Source organism: Gymnoscopelus microlampas (genome assembly GCF_963454915.1).
Source record: "Gymnoscopelus microlampas genome assembly, chromosome: 20".
Classification (NCBI taxonomy): domain Eukaryota; kingdom Metazoa; phylum Chordata; class Actinopteri; order Myctophiformes; family Myctophidae; genus Gymnoscopelus; species Gymnoscopelus microlampas.
In genome coordinates this window covers 32,515,494-32,533,866 of record NC_139957.1, presented here as the reverse complement: position 1 = coordinate 32,533,866, position 18,373 = coordinate 32,515,494, and the positions used below count along the sequence as shown (strand labels likewise).

Genomic DNA, 18,373 nt, shown 5'->3' with positions numbered 1-18,373 from the left:
GAGAAACAAAAATAAATATTCACTACTACGACTACTTTTGTATTTGACATTTTTCAATTTCTCTAAATATTATAAACTTTCACATATCGCGTATGAAAAGGCTACTATGGGCTACAGTGAAGTCGGACCGAATGACTGAAACGTTTTTTCTTTTTTTACTCTTGGTGTGGGGATTATGTTATGAAAGAAGAGAAATTGCAACTGCTATAGTCCATGGGAAACCATAAACCTACATCTAAATGAGTTGCCATATTTACATATTAACATTGAAACTCCGCAAGATATTCCTCTACACTTATTTAGTGAGAACATTGCTCCTCCTGCTGCTGAGCATCTCAGCACTAGCATTACTCCTGCCTGCCCCTGCCGCCAGCCCCGCCCCTCGCCCCCTTCTGGCTTCAACCACCCGGGAGAAGACTGTTCGCGAGCCTACCAGGTGATCAGGATTCGTCGGTTGCGAGTGGCTGATGTTGAAACAAGGCGGAGCCTGATGTCTCGAATGGCCCAATCACATGATGGGGCGACTCGATGACGCCATCGCACGAGCTTTCTGATTGGATACGCCGATATACAGGGTTGTTGTCAGATTGTACAGTTTCACAGTCACACTACACACACACATACACACTACAGTGCTTGTACAACCGCAGCTCCTCTTCAGCAATGATCAGTAATTAATGCAATTAATTTACTGGATCATGTTCGTTCTGTAGTCTCATTCGGTACATGTAATCAGGTAAATGCATGATCCATGTTTGTTTTTGCTCATATTATTTATGTTGTCAGGATAACTAAACGACAACACAGTGACAGCAGGACAGGTAACGTTAACGTTCATATTCGTGTCTGTGTCATGCCAGTGGCATGGAACTGACGGCAACAGTACAGTTCAGAGTTTGTGAGCAACCAAGCTCCATTGTCCTCTTTTCGTATAGTAATATCATACGTATGTTTGGCAGGCAGCTACAGTGGAGTTTGTGTTGTTTTGACAGCTACAGTATATTTTAACGTGGTGTTACAGTAGAGCTTGTTTACCTACTGTACACCACATTTAATTGTCGTGTTTCTCATAGAGTTGAATGTGTTGTTTTGACAGATAGAGCTTAAGTTAAACTCACAAACATTTATATATTATATATACAATGGGTAAACTGTTTAACCATTATATATAATATATTGAAATACATAAATTTTTAATCTCATCTCCCCTCTGACAATGTTGAATGTGTTGTTATGACAGGATGCAGCAGAGTTTAATGTGTTGTTTTTTTGTTTGACAGGTGCATTGATCAAATATGGGTCGTTTCTTGAATGTCCTACGGAGTTGGTTGGTGATGGTCTCTGTCATCGCCATGGGAAACACTGTGCAGAGTTTCAGAGACCACAGCTTCTTATCAGAGAAACTCTACACTGGAACACCTGAGTTTGGTATGCATCAATTAAGCTGGAATGGCAATACTATATAATATATCGTTGCTGTGAGTTTTGGAAAAAAAAACTCTTACAGTCCATATTTTAACTTTTTTGTGTTTTTTTGTAAATTAATGCCTACTTGATCATAGTACAGCGTCACGCAAAAGCATCAAAAGTAGCAGATCCACAAGCTCAAAGTTTTGAGCTTGTATTGAATTTGAATTTGAATCCTGAACAGTTTTTTACACTTATGAGGTTTCCACCCGACAGAGATGTAAATGAGCTGTAAAACTGAATTAGACATAGTCTGTAACTATTATTATTATTACTGTCTGTTACCTGAATGAACGGTGGTGACAAGCTGAATTGTGATTTTTATTCATTTGTTCCTCAGTAAATGGCCTCCAAGCGCGAACATTTGGAATCTGGACATTACTATCATCGATAATACGGTGTGCCTGTGCCATTGACATCCAGAATAGAACGTAAGACATTTCAAATAGAGCATCTTGATTGTGTTCTTACATTTTACTGGAAGTGATATAGCCTAACTACGTGTACTTCGTAGTACAACAGTATCGCTTGCCAACAAGATCTAATCTTTAACCTTTTTTTTTTTTTTTTTTTTTAAGAGTAGCCTAGTATTTTTTACCTCTTTTCCTCCCAATTTAGTCATCATGCCAATTATGTCCTCCTCACCATTGTGCCTACTGGCTCAGTGCCAGTGAGAAGCCCCCACACAGAGGTCATAGAGCCTCCTTCCTACCCCCCCCCCCCCCCCCCCTCCCCTGTTTGGATGGTGGATTCGAACCCCTAGCCTCTGGCGCGATCTTCAAGCTAACAACTTTAGTTCTTGTTGGCAAGTGACACCGTCGTATGATGGACAATGAAGCTTTAGATTGCATTGTATTATACTTTTCTCTGCAGGCTGTATCATATTACCCTGTCGACATTTGTGCTGGCTCTGGGACACTTCCTCTCTGAAGCCTTCATCTACAAAACTGCGCCTCTAACTATTGGCGTAATGGCACCTCTCATTGTGGCAAGTGAGTAGTTCAACTCAAGGACTTATAACACCACTATATTTGAAGATAATCATTTATTGTGATATGCAGAGCAGTCCCTTTTAAAATTGTAACACTTAAAGGGGGTGCACGTGATATTATTTGTAGGCAAACTTTGCTGCAGAGTGTTTGTTCAGTAAAAGGGGATATAATGGCTTATATTGGAAGCCAAAATCGATTAATCGGCCAGCCCTACATTCACCCATTCATAATGCACACACCTTCATACACCAGCCATGCAAGAAACTGACCTGCTCTTGTTGGGAGCATTTTAAGTAGGGTTCAGTGTCTTGCTTATAGACACTTCAACACGATGCCAGGAGGAATGTTAATCGAACCGGGAATCTTCCAATTCCCAGACAACCATTCTACCTCCTGAGCCAGATAAGGAGAAAATGGGAGTACGGGGAAAGAATATATATGTTATAAAATAGGGGTTGGCAGTGGGATGCCGACTTGGCAGGAAGGAATTGTAGTGTTGTTGGAATTGACCAAGGTCAGATACAGCCAAAACTTGTGTTTCTCCAGGTTTCTCCATCATGGGAATGCTGATTGGATTCCAGTGTATCCCGGAGACGCAGGAGGAGGTGGGTGCGCGACAGAAGAAACGGAATTAAAGCCAAACAGTTCAAACAAAGCTCTTGTTGTCGGCCTACTCTACCACCAGACACTTGTGAAGTAGTTTTGCTGCTTCTGGCCTTGAATAACAGGACATCCAGGTGTAAATATTGCAAGTGAAACTTTTCATTGATTACATACCTGGATTGGATTGTACCCTACTGTACATTCTAATATGGGGGGGGTAAATGTGTGTGTGTGTAATGCTACGGAGTCACCTGTCATCAATGTTCTGATCGATGTGTGCTGGTTCATGATGTTTTTTGAATATTGCATACAGTGGATGTTGTATTAATGTTGCCGTATCTGAACATAAGTCTTGAGAAAATGTAAGAAACTAGAACGCTTTCTCCCTTATTCCCCCCCCCCCTAATCTGAGTTCCCAGAAGTTTTCACCAGCTCTCGCATACAACCCCCCCCCCCCCACACACACACACACACACACACACACACACACACACACACACACACACACAAACAAACACACACAGCAGATCTTAAAGCATGTAGGTACATTTAAATCTTTGAGTTCACATTCAGAATGGGGAAACATTAAAGCTGCAGTCCGGAGTATGCCTATACTGTATACTGTGTTAACACCTACTGGTTGAAAGGCAAGTAGCCCTGCTTGAAGCAATTGGTATCCCGTGTGGAAGACCTGAGGTTAGAATGCGGTTACAGAGGACGTACAATTTACGGATTGCAGCTTTAATTCTAAATTAAATAAAAACAGAAAGATGCTGGAATGGTACGGGTATATAAAAAATGTCATATAGAATGAGAACTTTACTGTATGTATCCAAGCCACATGTTTTTTATTAATAAATCTTTGGAATTCAATAACCAGACCAGAGTTTAAAGTTGTGTGCTGATGGTGTGAAATGATTAGATTAAGTTAGAGGAGATTGTTTATTTCTTTATTTCCAGAGACTAGCACATACAGTTTACACTACCTCAGATTATTTGGCAAAGAGTTGTACTATGTACTGTTTGTCAGTATGACAAGTAGTTAAAATTAATGTAATGTAAAATGTTCTACAAAACAATAACATTGGGGTGAAAAAACAATACTTTTCATGATTATAAGCCCCCAGAAGAAAAAAAAATTGCAACATATTTGAAACTGTCTAGTTAGTATACCTATTCGTAACTTGATGTAGACAAAGACTATACCAAATTACCCAGGCTCTGATCTGTATCATAGCAAAATATTTGGCAGGAAAATAATACTGTAAGATATGGCTTTCTCCCACTGACCCCCCCGCCATCAGTCTCTTTTGGAGCAATTTCTCCTTATTGTGAAGATGTTTAATGATAGGAAACGTATATACTATTAAAAATAAAGTATAATATACATAGGGATTTGTTTCAATGTTGCAAAAATAAAACACTCACCAAAAAGGGCCCCATCAATGACAATTGTGCTGATGAATGCGCTTAAAGGGGGTGCAATTTGCAACTTTTTCACAAAATCCTCCAGAAAAAATTAAGATGGTCAAAGGTGCAATGCCTCCCATCTATAGAACAAACATGGGAAAATTCTCATTCTACTACTTTGCCACCAAAATATGTAATGCCCTGACACCATCCCTTAAACAATGTGGATCACTGGCTTCTTTCAAAACAGGCCTCAAAATCCATCTATCAGGAGACCACAAGGGGAGGTAAACTCAATCTTCCCATAGAAAGAAGTTGACATTCACTGCTGACATTTTTCCCTTTCTCCTTTGTACATAGTGTCTAATAGTTATGTATTATTGTGTTATTTTTATGCTATGCTGATGAATTTAATTCATAGGACCACAATGGAAACAAGTCCTCAGGACCTTTTTGTGTTATCCTTTTAGCCTAAATATCTGACTGTACCACGTGCTGTTTACATTTCTGACTAATAAAGTATTCAATCAATCAATCAGAGGCTTGCTAAAACTTTTTTCTTCTTTTTGTGTCAATAAAATCAATATTTCAGAGTAGTTGCTGGAGAACTCACTACAACATGTATATCAAGTATAAGATGCAGATGACACACTGCACTATGGATATTCCTCTTATATGAACTACATTTGTCAAACAAATGTACAAGTTAAGTGTCATGGGCTACATAGAAAAAAACAATACTATTTCCTCATGCAAAATAACGAGTGCATTAGCATGACTTGTCTTCGTCAGCGGTTTGGAGTAGTTAAAATGAATAAATCCTTACGCTCATTCCAAATTCTAGTCTACCATGTTGATCCGTAGATATACAGTATCACCATGTGAAATTGTCTAATTCTACACAGCACAATCAGAGTTAAATGTTAATTTAACTGAGTGTTGTTTGTTTGTTTTTTATACTCCAAAGTTAAACAGGATTTAGCCGAGTATTCAACTGAACTGAAAATGATGATACAGTTTCTTGAGAAGAGATAAAACAATACTCAGACAATATTCAGACTAAGATGCACAGCATCAACCACATTCATGGTAAATTGCAGTACTCAGAGGTACTACCTCCTTGCAACCCTGAATGGCAGTCAGTGGCAAAGTGAAGAGACAGTTAAGGTAGAGTTAGTGATATTTTTTCGTTAAAACAAAAAGTTTTTGTTAAAAGGTAAAATAACTATATTCTGATATTACTCATTATTACTATCCATAAGTTTCCTAGGGCGTTGTGGGCATCACTTCCTGTCGATTTGATCCAATGACATCCAATGAAATCGACAGGAAGTGATGCCCACAACACCCTAGGAAACTTGTGGATAGCGTTCAGTAACAGGAGTATCCAGTTACTGAACTTGGTATAAAAATTGGTATCCTGACCTGAAAATGCAATTTCTGTTTCCCAAGAGCTGGAGTGGAGAGACAGGGAGACTCCTGTTACGGAACACACATTCTATATCAATGAGGACTATCAAGAATATAGACAAAAATATATCATAAACCTACCCTTTAAGTCTGATTTATACATGTTTTAGCCAATTGACTACAAATCAGAAATCACATTATTTACTTTAAGTTCCTGCCAACCATTTCCCAAAGCATACCACAGAATTATTACCTGATTACCCAATTATAGACTTCTTTTTTTACATGAATGCTTTGGCTTCAAACTAAATATCTTGAGAACTGCTGGCTGGATTGCCATGGGGTCCTATGGATGGCACCATTTTGGTCCAGTTTAAGCTATTTTATGCTTCAGAAGATAACCAGGAATAATGCAAGTATTATATGAATTGCACTGTAGTCAATGGGCAAAAACACTGGTATTGCTTAGCTAGTTGCTTAAAAGTCTTAAGCAACTTGACTTGAGACAAACTGCCATTGCAGGAAAAGAGAAATCACAGAATCCTCAGTCTGCATTTAACATGCACATTCTAAAAATAGAACACCTAAATTAATTCCTTCAGCAATGTAAAGTTTGATTGCAATCACGCAAAATATTGGTCAGTTACGAGGAAAATGACAATCACAGTTTAAATATCGCTCATAAGGTTGCAAAGAATATCATTAACGTTAAACAGAGAGGGACGGTTAAAGCTACAGAAACATTAAAATATATTAAAGAACGTAATGGTAGGTTGGTATTATTACAGTATTATTACAGTATTATTTGCACTGCAATGACAGTCGACATCATCAGGCGATCAATGGATCATCTCCAGCTTAATTATTTCCGGGAGTTTCTCCACTCTTAGTGAGATCAAGTCTTTGAAGTTCCAAATGACTGTTTTGCATTATTGACTGACATGATTGTGCATGGTTAGAGATTACAACTCTCAACCTCTGGAGCAGTTCGTATCGTACATCATAATGTACAGTACATTGTATGTAGGTCTATTGGGCCTTCCTAGAGCCTCCACTTGTGCACGTCACATTCAGGATAGCAACGTGTCGGCAAAGGGGGAGCAGTCAGAATGTGTACTCTTTATGTATGATTCTTCATGCGTGTAGGGGTGCAACAGTTAATCGAACTAATCGATGATTTAAAAAAATATATATGCTTCTCAATCATTCGATTAATCGAAAAAGTTATTGATAGAATAATCACTAAGAAAATAATCGAAAGTTGCAGCCCTACATGTGTGCATGTGGCTGTACTGTAAGAAGTACAGTACTTGTGTAATCTTTCGCTGTATTATTGTGAGTGTGTGATGATCCGGTTGGACCGCACATTCCTTATAACTTGACCTCTTTCAGGATCACAGGTGGACAGATGCCTCCTTCCAGACGATCTGAATCTCCCTGCAACATAAACAAAACAAACATCAGTGTCCACATTTCTAGCCCTGTGTTGGTATTCAAAAAGCACAACAGGCCATTACTGTTAACCGGACATCCTGAACATTCATGAGGACATACCTGGAGAACTGCAATCTCATGCGATGAACGTATCTCACATCAAATCAATGTATGAGCAGGGTTTGATTTGTAAAACCAACAGAAGGGTGGGGGCATTTTATATATTATATTATGCAATATATTACGCTATATATGTAATGTAATATATATATGTAATGTAATGTGTAATGTGTGTGTGTGTGTATATATATATATATATATATATATATATATATATATATATATATATATATATATATATATATACACACACACACACACACACACACACACACACATATACATACACACACACATACACACTTCGTACAACAAATAGTGGAAACACAATCCATGCAGAAGCATGGATTTCCCTCCCCACATATCGAACCCTGCATAAGTGAGTGTGAATAAACCCTCTTGAATCTTGAAATCAATAGCCACTCATGTAAACATATTTTATCTTGATATGGATTTAAGGAAAAATACACACAGATGTGGAACATTTTATCATTAGGAAACTCTCCAAAGACGTACATTTCAAAACTGGTGACCGGTACTATTACGAAGGTTATATGAAGCTATGCAATTATCTTCAGTTTATTTATACTGGAAATCTAAATAGCCATTTATTTTAGCCCTGTAATTAGAAATATGCGCCGTTGTTTTGAAGTGATTGTTAAATTAATTGATCACTACATTGTAGAAGCATTTACACAATTGTCTTCACAATTCCAATGGTGCACTTCTGTTAAGAATGAACGTCACCCTCATGAATGACCATAATTCATTTATACAAAATATTGTTGGTGAATGGCCTGGAAGGTCTCGGATGCTTTTTCATGTTATAACACAGCTGTCGTTCATGGATGTGTGGTTGTGACATTTTATTTGTGTTTGCACTTCAGAGAGTGGGTGTCCATACCTTTGACAGGTGTGTATTTTGGTTTTAGTGGGGTTGTGCGGTTTAAGTCAAGACTGCCGCTTCCAGGGGCCGCTGGATGACGTGGCCCCGTAATCTTGCACTGAAGACAGGGAGCCTGTAGGCTGGAATAATAGCTTGGGTGTCACGTATCTGAGGGGCTCAGGGGGCCATCTCTTCCTGCACTCTTACCGCCAACTATACTGTAGTCCGACTGCCTCCACTACAAACCTACAAGCTGTCATACTCATACTAATTTGAGAACTTTAACCACTTAAGCCCTATATATTTTGTCTAGGACAAATAGCAAAAACAGCCAATCTACAAGCTCACAATGCATCTCATCATGAGACGTGAGCTTGTAGATGTGCTATTTTTGCTCATTTCTTCCAGTTATGACATGCCCAAAATAGGGATGCCAGGGTTAATAATTATGAATTATTATTTATGAACATTAGAATTATTATTTATTATGAACATTGAAACATTTACAGCATATCTTAACTAAATAATTCTTCAAGCTAAACTATCCAATTGCTAATAGTTTTATGTTGAAAGAAAGAAGAATGAGTATTAAGTGAGCTTGTGTTTGAATTCTGTAGTTTTGCCGTGTTATTGGAAGCAACCATAGCATTTCTTTGTAATATAAGCGTAGAAATGAGGAGGAAAGACAGTATAGATATAGAGTATTGACAAACGTCCCATCGCCAGCTTTAGGAGAAAAAGGTAAAGGCTTGCCATCACAGCATAAGCATTGAATATGAATCGGTTAGAATTAGAAAGTAACATTTTGAAAATGTTCATGCTAGGTCACCGAGTTCTGCTTACATATCTTACATATGACTGAAATGTTTTCTCTGTACAGGACTACATTTTACCGTTCTGCATAAGTGCAGTGCTATTTCTCCCAATTGAAATGAAATTGAAATATCGTATTCTTCAGCATTACTTTAATATTATTATTATTTTGTATGTATATCTATAAGATATGAAGAATGACACCTTTGGCTTTATGTGCCAAATATTTGCAAGACATGCGGCAGTGCACAGCGAGTCGGAGAGCTTTCAGCGTGTGTAGAGTAATGCTTTCAGCAGACAGGGTTTGGGGGATGCAGTGCTTTTAGTGAATAAAGAGAGAACATTGATGCCAGCCTTCCGCCCCCTGCATGCTTGGAGCAGAGCAGAGCAGTATGAGGACTGCAGAGGAACAGGCAGCAGAACCCATGGAGAACGCACAGCCCCATGCCAGCGATGGAAACCAACACGTTCCCTTTCCATGGAACGCGCAGAAACCATCTCTTGCAGAAGCCAATCAAAAGTCCGATAAACTTACACTCCCTGCTCGCGCCGCAGCCAGCTGGTTTGCCTTTTGCCGTCGCAGGTCTGACTTGATGAGTCCTGCAATAAGTGCACGGAAGGAAGGAGAAATATCATAATATGAATGAAGGCTCAAGGCATTCACTTGCCTGGTAATACTAGTAGATGCAGTCAGACAATACGTTATGTTGGCAAGAACAAGCAACAAAATGTTGGAAGAAAATGTGTAATGTACTTAAACCCTTCACAAGATTCCCTCTCTTGTTTTTGCTATACACTAAACATCTTCACCGAAAATAGCAGATCGATGAGCTAGTTTCGGTGAATGTTCCCCCCAGAATATAGGGATGCTAGGGTTCATGTGGTTAAAAGATAAAGCAGTGTTACTTCATTCAGACACTAGGGGGCATACTCATTGCATGAATGATCTGAACAACTAACTGAATGTAGAACCAATGGACCAAGGTACAATTATGAACCACAGTTTTTTGCAAGCCATGTTATTTTACTGTGTAAAAATCACATGGGCTGATACGAGTCCAATGTTCAGTGAAGTGATGTTGTGCTCATAGTGTTATCTGAGGTGAGGCATAAACTAGAAGATCTATAAGCTCATGACACATTAGCTCATAGAGCTGCTATTTTCACTAAATGTTCACCCCAGAAGAGGGATGCTAGGGTTCATGTGGTTAGAGGCGAGGAGCTATACATTACCTGTCATTATGGTTCCTATGAGAAGGAAGATACACAGGAAGACATTGCCGGCTAGCGTGCCCCATTTATCTATGATCTTCCCTTGGCTGATGGTGAAAATGATTCCAAAAATCTGGAATGAGATTCATGAGATTTTATAGCAGTGTCATATTTTATTCCATACGTTCACCCTAACACTCTAAACTACAGAGTCCACAGTTACATCACAAACTAGAGAATGCCTCTGCCAAGGTGCCAATATGTCTATAAGGTGTTGCAGTGCTTCCGGCGCAATGACCTGTAAGGTCATGAAACATGTGACCAGGTAATCATTTTTTCCCGGGCTCATGACACACCGACCTTTTTTCAAAATATTGTGGTGTTGTGTTTATCTGTTCAGAAGTTACAGTATGAGCACTGTTGACAGGCCCCCTTTGGCCAATCACAGTGAAGCGTTTATAAGTTCTTCCATGGCCCATTACCAACTTTTCATCACGTTTTGTGCAAATCCATTCCTGTCTGTCTGTCTGTCTGTCTGTCTGTCTAGACAGAGGAGAAAACATTACCTCCTTGGCGGAGGTAATTATCTATTACTAACTGGATGGTAGTCATCATGCTGTAGCCCTCCTCTCCTTGTTCAAGTTTCAGTTGCCACCATGTCTACTGACCTGTGCTGAACAGTTGAGCAATCCTGATGAGGTGCCCTCAGATTCAGGGTACGTGAGCTCCACAGCAAATTCAAAGCCTAGAGGCAGGTATCCTGTCATGAAAAACCTATGGACAGAAACAAGAGGATCAAAGTAAAGCTTAACCACTTAAACCCATATTATATATTATATTATTATATTTAGTTGATGGGGTCCCCCAGGACTCCTTTTCTTCTTCTCCCACCAAATCTCAAGCTCACAACGCGTGGCAACACAATGCGTTGTGAGCTTGTAGATCGTCTATTTTTGCCAAATGTTCTACACAGAATAGGGACGCTAGGGTTCATGTGGTTTCGGTTAAAACCGAAAAGATATTACAGAGTGCTTTATTGCTTAAAATAAAAAATGTGTTGTCCTAAAAAAATCTATATGGAATTATTAAGACACAGTTGAGGAGGATAAGCATGCACACTGTTAGTATAATAACTGTTCTCTTGGTATTCTAACAAAGATATTGCTATGGAAACCATAACGGCTTAACCAGCTTACTATAAATACAAATAATTGCAGGGATAAAGGCTCTGGACTGGGGTAGTCAGAGGAGTATTATTCTGTCCTGGACAAAGTGGTAACAAGCAGAGAAACAAAGGCTTAACCTCGACAGACATGTTTTCAGGGCAGGAAAAGTTTTCGCGGTCAGTAGAACACTGGTTCACAGTGAGAACCTCACAGTGTTGGGACATAACATAACAAAGTTTATATGACCTCGGACATTTGACCTTAAACCTTATCTTCAGACATGACTTCAAAGTATACTAGTTGTTTGGTCTATGGGTGTCTAGACAGTAAACAGTAAAATGAGGACCATCATGACAATTCCTTGTTTAATGCACAGTAAACATACCCTAAAGCTCCTGAGGTCACAAACACGATCCAAAGATGGCCCAGGTTGAGGGTGAAGGCGTAGACCAGCATTCCAACCAGGGAGAGGAGATACACCCAAAAGGTGGTCTGCCTGAGGAGAGACAATAAGAAAATCAGTCACTACATAGTCGACCATTCCATTTAGCTCACATCAGCGGGATGTCACACTCTGACTCCTTCCTAGGGTGTACGGCGTATACCGAGAGGCGATTATAATTCCGAATCAGCTTAGACATGTAGTTTAATCTGATTTGGCTTTTCCATTTGTATTTAAGAAACAAAAGTCCTAAGAACATGCTTATTGTAAGCTTCCTACAATGAACGCCAGTGTTGAGCATTTTTCAATAAGAAAACGCTGGACTGTACACAATATAAAGTAGAACAGCAGTACAGCAATGTCGTTATAAATTGTAATACTGTATGTACATGCAGTTATCCTTCCAAACCTACTGGATAGGACTGGGCTATGACTATCAACAGCCTTATAATAACTGCAAAAGAACAATAATATTGTTCCCAAAAGACCCTTTGTCATAACCCAGGCAGTTTCTACACAAACAAGCTTACTCTGGTGAAGCGCTCTCTTGTACAACCACGCGTAAAATATTTCTCCAAAATGTTTTTGTTAATATAACACAATCCTTTGCCTCTCGTCCGTACTGGACAATGGAGATGTGAGGATCAACAATGGAAATTTAGGGAGGCTAATGGCATGTTAAGAATTTGAGTACTGTTTTGTTTCCCCCCACTTTGTTATATTCTTTTACCATAGGTTGAACCAGGGCCTCCAGTTGAATAAACAATTAATTAATATTAATAACTAGTCATTCAAGAGAAGTGGTTACTTTGCAATGAGGAGCACAGGCTTAATATATTTGAATTACTGGATCAATTAACAAATAAGGTAGATATACTGTATATACGTAGACATACAATATAGTGTAAATTGCTGATATTTAGCTGATACTGTAGCTTAATAGTGATGCAGCTTCACTATTAGTTAGTATATAGTGAAGTTCTACTATTTCTTGTCTCCACGATTAATGAAGACAAGTAGAGAAAGGCTGTCAGCTCAGATATGTGAAGAGGCAGATCAAACACACAACTCTGCACAGCTGAAATCTCAACTGTGCGCCACTGCCAACAAAAGCCAACGTTAGCTTGCTTTGTGATAAGACTGATTTAAAAGACATCCATTCAAGGAGACCTTCCTTTAGTACAACGCTATGGCTGTTGTGTACTCCTGTACATGTGGTTAAGCTGTGTTTGAAGACTGAGAACCTTTATGCTGGAGTACATCCCTTATGCGGTCACATTGTGTTTCCTGTTGTCATAAATCTGTCTGAAGCGCATGAGGCCACAGCAGCAGGGGAAGAAAATAAAAAAATCAGGAAGAATAAATATCGGTGAAAAGGTTGGAACTCAGCACTGTAACATGACTTCTCATGCGCATTGCCTGGCGTATGCAAGGCTTTACAAGGGATTAATAGAGGGGATGATACATGCATGATCAATGCCTTGATAATGCTTATTCATTTGTATGACGAAGGCCTGTGCCACCAGTGACTAAAATAAAGTTCCAAGCAACATGACGCCAATTTCAAAGAATCCTCATTTCCTGAGGACAAATAAAAGGCATATTGGTTGCTGCCTGGGGAGTCGTCATAACTACCATGTCAACAAAGGAGGTGTGTTTACCTCTTAAAGCATCAACATAGTCACCCAAGTGCTGTGTGATGTGGTTCTGTATTAATGAACCTATTTTGCTCATCAGAATGGAAGGGAAAATGTATTAGGAAAAAAAGGTGTGGCTAATCTCAACTGCTGAATCATCTTTCGAATACTAAATGACATCTCTCCATTAAATAAGATAAACCTTTATTGATCAGGTGTCACAGCAGCAACAGTATTAGTGCAGTAGTGAAAACGCAGGATACATACAGGAGTAGAGTCAAAAGGCAAAGCAAGATGGATAGCGGTAATCAAATGACCTCTTTGAACAATTTCAATAAGATTTCCGCTCCAAACACAGCCCTCACCGAAGTCACAAATGACCTCCTGCTCTCCTGCGACACCGGCTCACTCAACATCCTCAACCTCCTCGACCTCAGTGCTGCATCTGATACCATAAACCACTCCATACTCAGTCATCACACACCTTGAATCCACCCTTGGTATCACTGACACTGCCCTCTCCAGGTTCAAATCATACCTCTCTGACAGACATCAATTCATTTCCATAAACAACTGCAAATCATTTACAACTCGTGTCACCCATGGTGTCCCCCAGGGCTTGGTGCTTGGCCCCTTCCTCTTCATTCTCTACATGCTCCCTCTCGGACAGATACTTTGCCATCACAGCCTCGAGTTCCATTGTTATGCCGATCACACAGCTCTACCTCCCCTCCAAAACCATTACTCCTACCACCCACTTGACCCTCACAACCTTCCTGACTGACATTAAACCTTGGATGCAAACACACGCTTCCTGAAACTCAACTGCAATAAATCCAAAGTCCTCATCATTGGTCCAGATTCCCTAACCCACTCCACTCATAACTTCTCCCTGAACATTGATAGCTCCATTGTCACCCCCTCCAGTCCATAAGCTTGGTGTCATCTTGGTTCCCACCCTCTCCTTCCAGCCCCATGTTAACCAGATCACTAAAACAGCCTTCTTCCACCTCCGCAACATTGCCCGCCTTTGTCCCACATTATCTCACACTGAGATACTCGTTCACCCTTTTCATCACATCCAGACTCAATTCCTGTAATAGCCACTAACAGCGCCACAACCCAAGTCCTCAAGAAACTACAGTATGTACAAAACTCCGCTGCCCGGCTACTCACCAGAACCTGCTCTAGAGACCACATGGCTTCCCGTCAAATACAGAATAGATTTCAAGATACTGCTCACCACCTACACGGCCCTCAATAACCTATCCCCCAGCTACCTTATCAGTTGCACCCCCCCCCCCCCCGCTCCCTCTGGAACACACTCCCAACTCACATCAAAGCTTGCTTTTCCTATCAAACTAAAATCAAATAGTAAAACCATTCTCACTGGGTTGTTGGAGGTGTAGCTTACTTGTAAGTTTTGGTCTTATCCAGCCAGATGCCACATATGAGGGAGCCCACCATGCCAGCAATGACAATAGTCAGACCAATTCTTCCAGCATTCACCTCTTCACCCTGTGAAGGACAAAACAAGATATTTGCTCTTAAAAACTAGTTTAGCAATGGTCCTTTTTTTGACAATGTGACATCACCTACACATCAGTTATGTTATCTGAGATGGACTTGGTTGTTAAGCCATGATACTTAGAAACAAGTTATCAGAGTGACATGAAAGAAATAAAGAAAAAAATAAAGAAAGCAAGAAAGAAAAAAAGAAAAAAGTGAAAAAGAATGAATGAATGAATGCTTGAAGTAGAATGGTGGGTGGAGGTTCCAGAACATACAGGGTAGTGTTCAATGATCATCCGGTTCAACAGAGTGGAAACAGCATAGAAACATCCAACGTTGAGCCCTGCAAAGAACAGAGAGAAAACCAAAAGTTTACATCTCCGGAACTCGGGTGGCGCAGTGGTAAAGTACCTGCCCACCACTGCAGAGTCTACTCTAGGGGTTTATCGGATTTGTCGAATGATGCAAACACAATTGGCCTGTGCTGTTCGGGGGAGGGAAGCCGGGCGCGGGAGGTGATATTTGTCACGGCATGTACTCCTACGGGTCAGGCGGAAAAAGGGCAACATCAAAAAAAGGGGGAGAGCAGAAGCATGGCCATGTCAGACCTTCACCTCAGATCTCATGTCAGATCTTCACCTCAGAGCCAATAGCCAATTTTAACCTTATTTTTGCCTTGTTATTTGGGACTGTTTAAGTCCATCTACCTTACAATTGGGATCTACAGTCATGCGCCACGACGGTTGTCTGTGGGCAACTTGCATCAGTGTTGCCACACTTGCGCGCCAGCAACAAGCAACCAGCTTCATCCAACAGCACCGCGCTGCGCACTGCGCATGCGTGGACGCACTTTCCCTAACCAATTACACGCCACTTCACGCTTACAACTCCTGGACATGGCAACCCCGCCAACCACGCCCCCCATCCAAATACTGTCTGTCTGTCTGTCTGACTCTTTGAGAGGGTTGAACGCAGCACGCGCCGTCTCGCTGGGCTGAGCGTGCTGCTTCTCAGTTTGCTTTCGTTTTCGGTTTGCGTCTGGAAACACTGTTGCTCTCGCTTTTGGTTTGCGTCTCCAAAACATCTACAGCCCACTTCACGAGAGCCTCGCGCCAGCGACTAGACGGAAGGGTCGCGTAGCGACCCGCACCTCTAGTTATTTTACATTTAGCTCCTTGAGTATTGTCTGTCTGTCTGACTCTTTGAGAGGGTTGAACGCAGCGCGCGCCGTCTCGCTGGGCTGAGCGTGCTGCTTCTCAGTTTGCTTTCGTTTTCGGTTTGCGTCTGGAAACACTGTTGCTCTCGCTTTTGGTTTGCGTCTCCAAAACATCTACAGCCCACTTCACGAGAGCCTCGCGCCAGCGACTAGACGGAAGGGTCGCGTAGCGACCCGCACCTCTAGTTATTTTACATTTAGCTCCTTGAGTATTTTCTTGTTTGCATGTTGTTACTGTGTTTCTCTGTTACAAGCTGCACGTTCACAGTGACTGATAAATATTCTAACTAGTGATTCACAATTTTGCTTATCTGTATTACCTTTAGCATCAATAATGCGACAACATCCACTTGGCAGATGATATGACCCCATGAGTCATGTTAAGGTAATGATGTCATCGTCAAAAAGATTGACAACAATGTCTTAATATATTTTTCATTTCTACATTATAGGCTACTGTGTGTGAAGTCAATGTTTCATCGGTCTATAGCCAATAGCTATTTAGGAAACATTAACAATCAAGTATGAAGCAAGGATTAAATGCCTAGAGCTGTAAATAACATTGTCTCTCAGAGGACACCTGTTTCTGCTCATCTGACATGACACTTTATGGCACTTGACACCCACATGGTCTTACAGTATACGCCTCACCGGCCTAAACACACAAGGCTCCATTCCTCATTGTAAGGTTCCCTGTTACATGTGGTGCCTATTAGTTCTGATTGCAATAGATTAGTATTTGAACAATTATTTGTATGTTTTGTAAGGAAATAGTGTTGGAGATAATGAAAAAAGTTGAGCATTTTGAAATATATTTGAAACACAAATCTTGTATGGGGGTCCCTGGCACATGGGGGTCCGTGGCACAAATACATGAATTTGGGGGTCCTTGACGTGAACAAGTTTGAGAACCACTGTGTCTAGATGATGCAGAGTTGTGACATCACTGACGACCCTTAGCATCTTGATTCTAAGCTGAGACCCACCATAGCTGACCACCAGCAGCATGAAGGGCTTGTTGCGCAGCAGTCTCATGATGGAGGCCATGTAGGAATAGTCATCTGGGGTGATGCATCGAGCCTGGGCCTGGGCTTGAGTTGGAGGAATATCTGGCCTGTCCTGGAACACTGGTGGACACAGACATACAAATTACTGTAAAGCACATTGAGGTTTCTTAAAAGCTCCAAACTGTTTGATATCTCTGATGGCCTTTGGCCTTTGCCATGATTTTCCACGCTGTTGTTTGAACCTTCCCAAAGCAATGAGGAAATGTACTGATGACTAATCTGAGGAAAACAAACAGACACGTCACTCAGCTGGCCTGGCAGTGACAGTGATAGTGAAAGCCTATGATCTCTCTACTATCCAACATCTGTCAATCAATTTATCTGTCTGTTCTTGTTACTGAAACACTTTTTCACTGCGAGGTGATTGCAGGGTGTGAGTGTGTGTGTGTGTGTGTGTGTGCGTGTGTGCGTGTGTGTGAGTGAGTGTGAGCATGAGCTAAATAGCAAGGCATGTCTAGGCAGACTAGGGAGATAAGGTAGACACTCTTAAGACGTGGCACTTACCGTTATGTCATTACTGGTTTTATGTTTATAACAAATAATATTTGGGATACCAGACCCCCTCTGAACAGAGCTTGTGGGTGTCACAGACAGTAACACATTACCTGAATGTATTTATTAAAATGTTAACAAAATGTTCTGTTCCGCGTCCTGTATCCTGAACACTTGATATGCACACTAAACATATTGGACTGTCAAACACCTTTTCTCTTTACTTTTATTATTCTGGGTTTCCTTTCTACCTGCAACATGATGCACCATCAGAATCAACAATTCAAATTCAGTGGAGAACATAAATGTTTTTGTTCTGGATTGTTTGCACAAGCCTCAGATCCTCTTGAAATGTGTTCCAACTACTGTATTTACTTTACTTTACTTTACTTTACTTTAGATTAAAGCATGGATACATTTTTCTTGTTTGGACATGAATTAACTTAATCTGTCTTCCATTAGAAGCATAGGTTCTCCATCTGGACTGTAGGCAT

The 18,373-nt window shown here is 40.5% G+C and overlaps 2 protein-coding genes across 7 annotated transcripts in view; one reads left to right on the top strand and one right to left on the bottom strand.

Moving 5' to 3' along the window:
• Positions 1 to 610: 610 nt before the first annotated feature.
• erg28 (ergosterol biosynthesis 28 homolog) lies at positions 611 to 3,457 on the top strand. The gene is made up of 5 exons (XM_084044498.1): positions 611 to 736; positions 1,281 to 1,428; positions 1,808 to 1,898; positions 2,341 to 2,459; positions 3,006 to 3,457. The coding sequence occupies exons 2-5, from the start codon at positions 1,296 to 1,298 to the stop codon at positions 3,092 to 3,094; spliced, it is 432 nt and encodes a 143-aa protein (XP_083900624.1). The 5' UTR covers positions 611 to 736; positions 1,281 to 1,295; the 3' UTR covers positions 3,095 to 3,457.
• A 533-nt stretch (positions 3,458 to 3,990) lies between these two features.
• Positions 3,991 to 18,373, bottom strand: part of flvcr2a (FLVCR choline and putative heme transporter 2a) — a 35,097-nt gene continuing 20,714 nt past the window's right edge. For 4 of the 6 annotated variants that reach the window (XM_084044484.1, XM_084044482.1, XM_084044481.1 and 1 more), the window contains 9 exons: positions 17,307 to 17,447; positions 15,380 to 15,447; positions 15,007 to 15,110; positions 11,899 to 12,009; positions 11,016 to 11,121; positions 10,369 to 10,480; positions 9,671 to 9,735; positions 8,341 to 8,462; positions 3,991 to 7,319 (listed from right to left, as the gene is read on the bottom strand). In XM_084044484.1, coding sequence (XP_083900610.1) covers positions 8,388 to 8,462; positions 9,671 to 9,735; positions 10,369 to 10,480; positions 11,016 to 11,121; positions 11,899 to 12,009; positions 15,007 to 15,110; positions 15,380 to 15,447; positions 17,307 to 17,447 — 782 coding nt within the window. In that variant the 3' untranslated portion in view covers positions 3,991 to 7,319; positions 8,341 to 8,387. The remainder of the gene's footprint in view (positions 7,320 to 8,340; positions 8,463 to 9,670; positions 9,736 to 10,368; positions 10,481 to 11,015; positions 11,122 to 11,898; positions 12,010 to 15,006; positions 15,111 to 15,379; positions 15,448 to 17,306; positions 17,448 to 18,373) is intronic. The other 2 variants (XR_014599815.1, XM_084044483.1) reach the window with 2 other exon arrangements.

Coding starts and splice junctions, on each gene's coding strand:
- erg28 (XM_084044498.1), top strand. CDS start 1,296: ATGGGTCGTTTCTTGAATGTCCTACGGAGTTGGTTGGTGATGGTCTCT. Junction 1,899..2,340: donor ATTGACATCCAGAATAGAAC/GTAAGACATTTC, acceptor TTTTCTCTGCAG/GCTGTATCATATTACCCTGT. Junction 2,460..3,005: donor GGCACCTCTCATTGTGGCAA/GTGAGTAGTTCA, acceptor GTGTTTCTCCAG/GTTTCTCCATCATGGGAATG.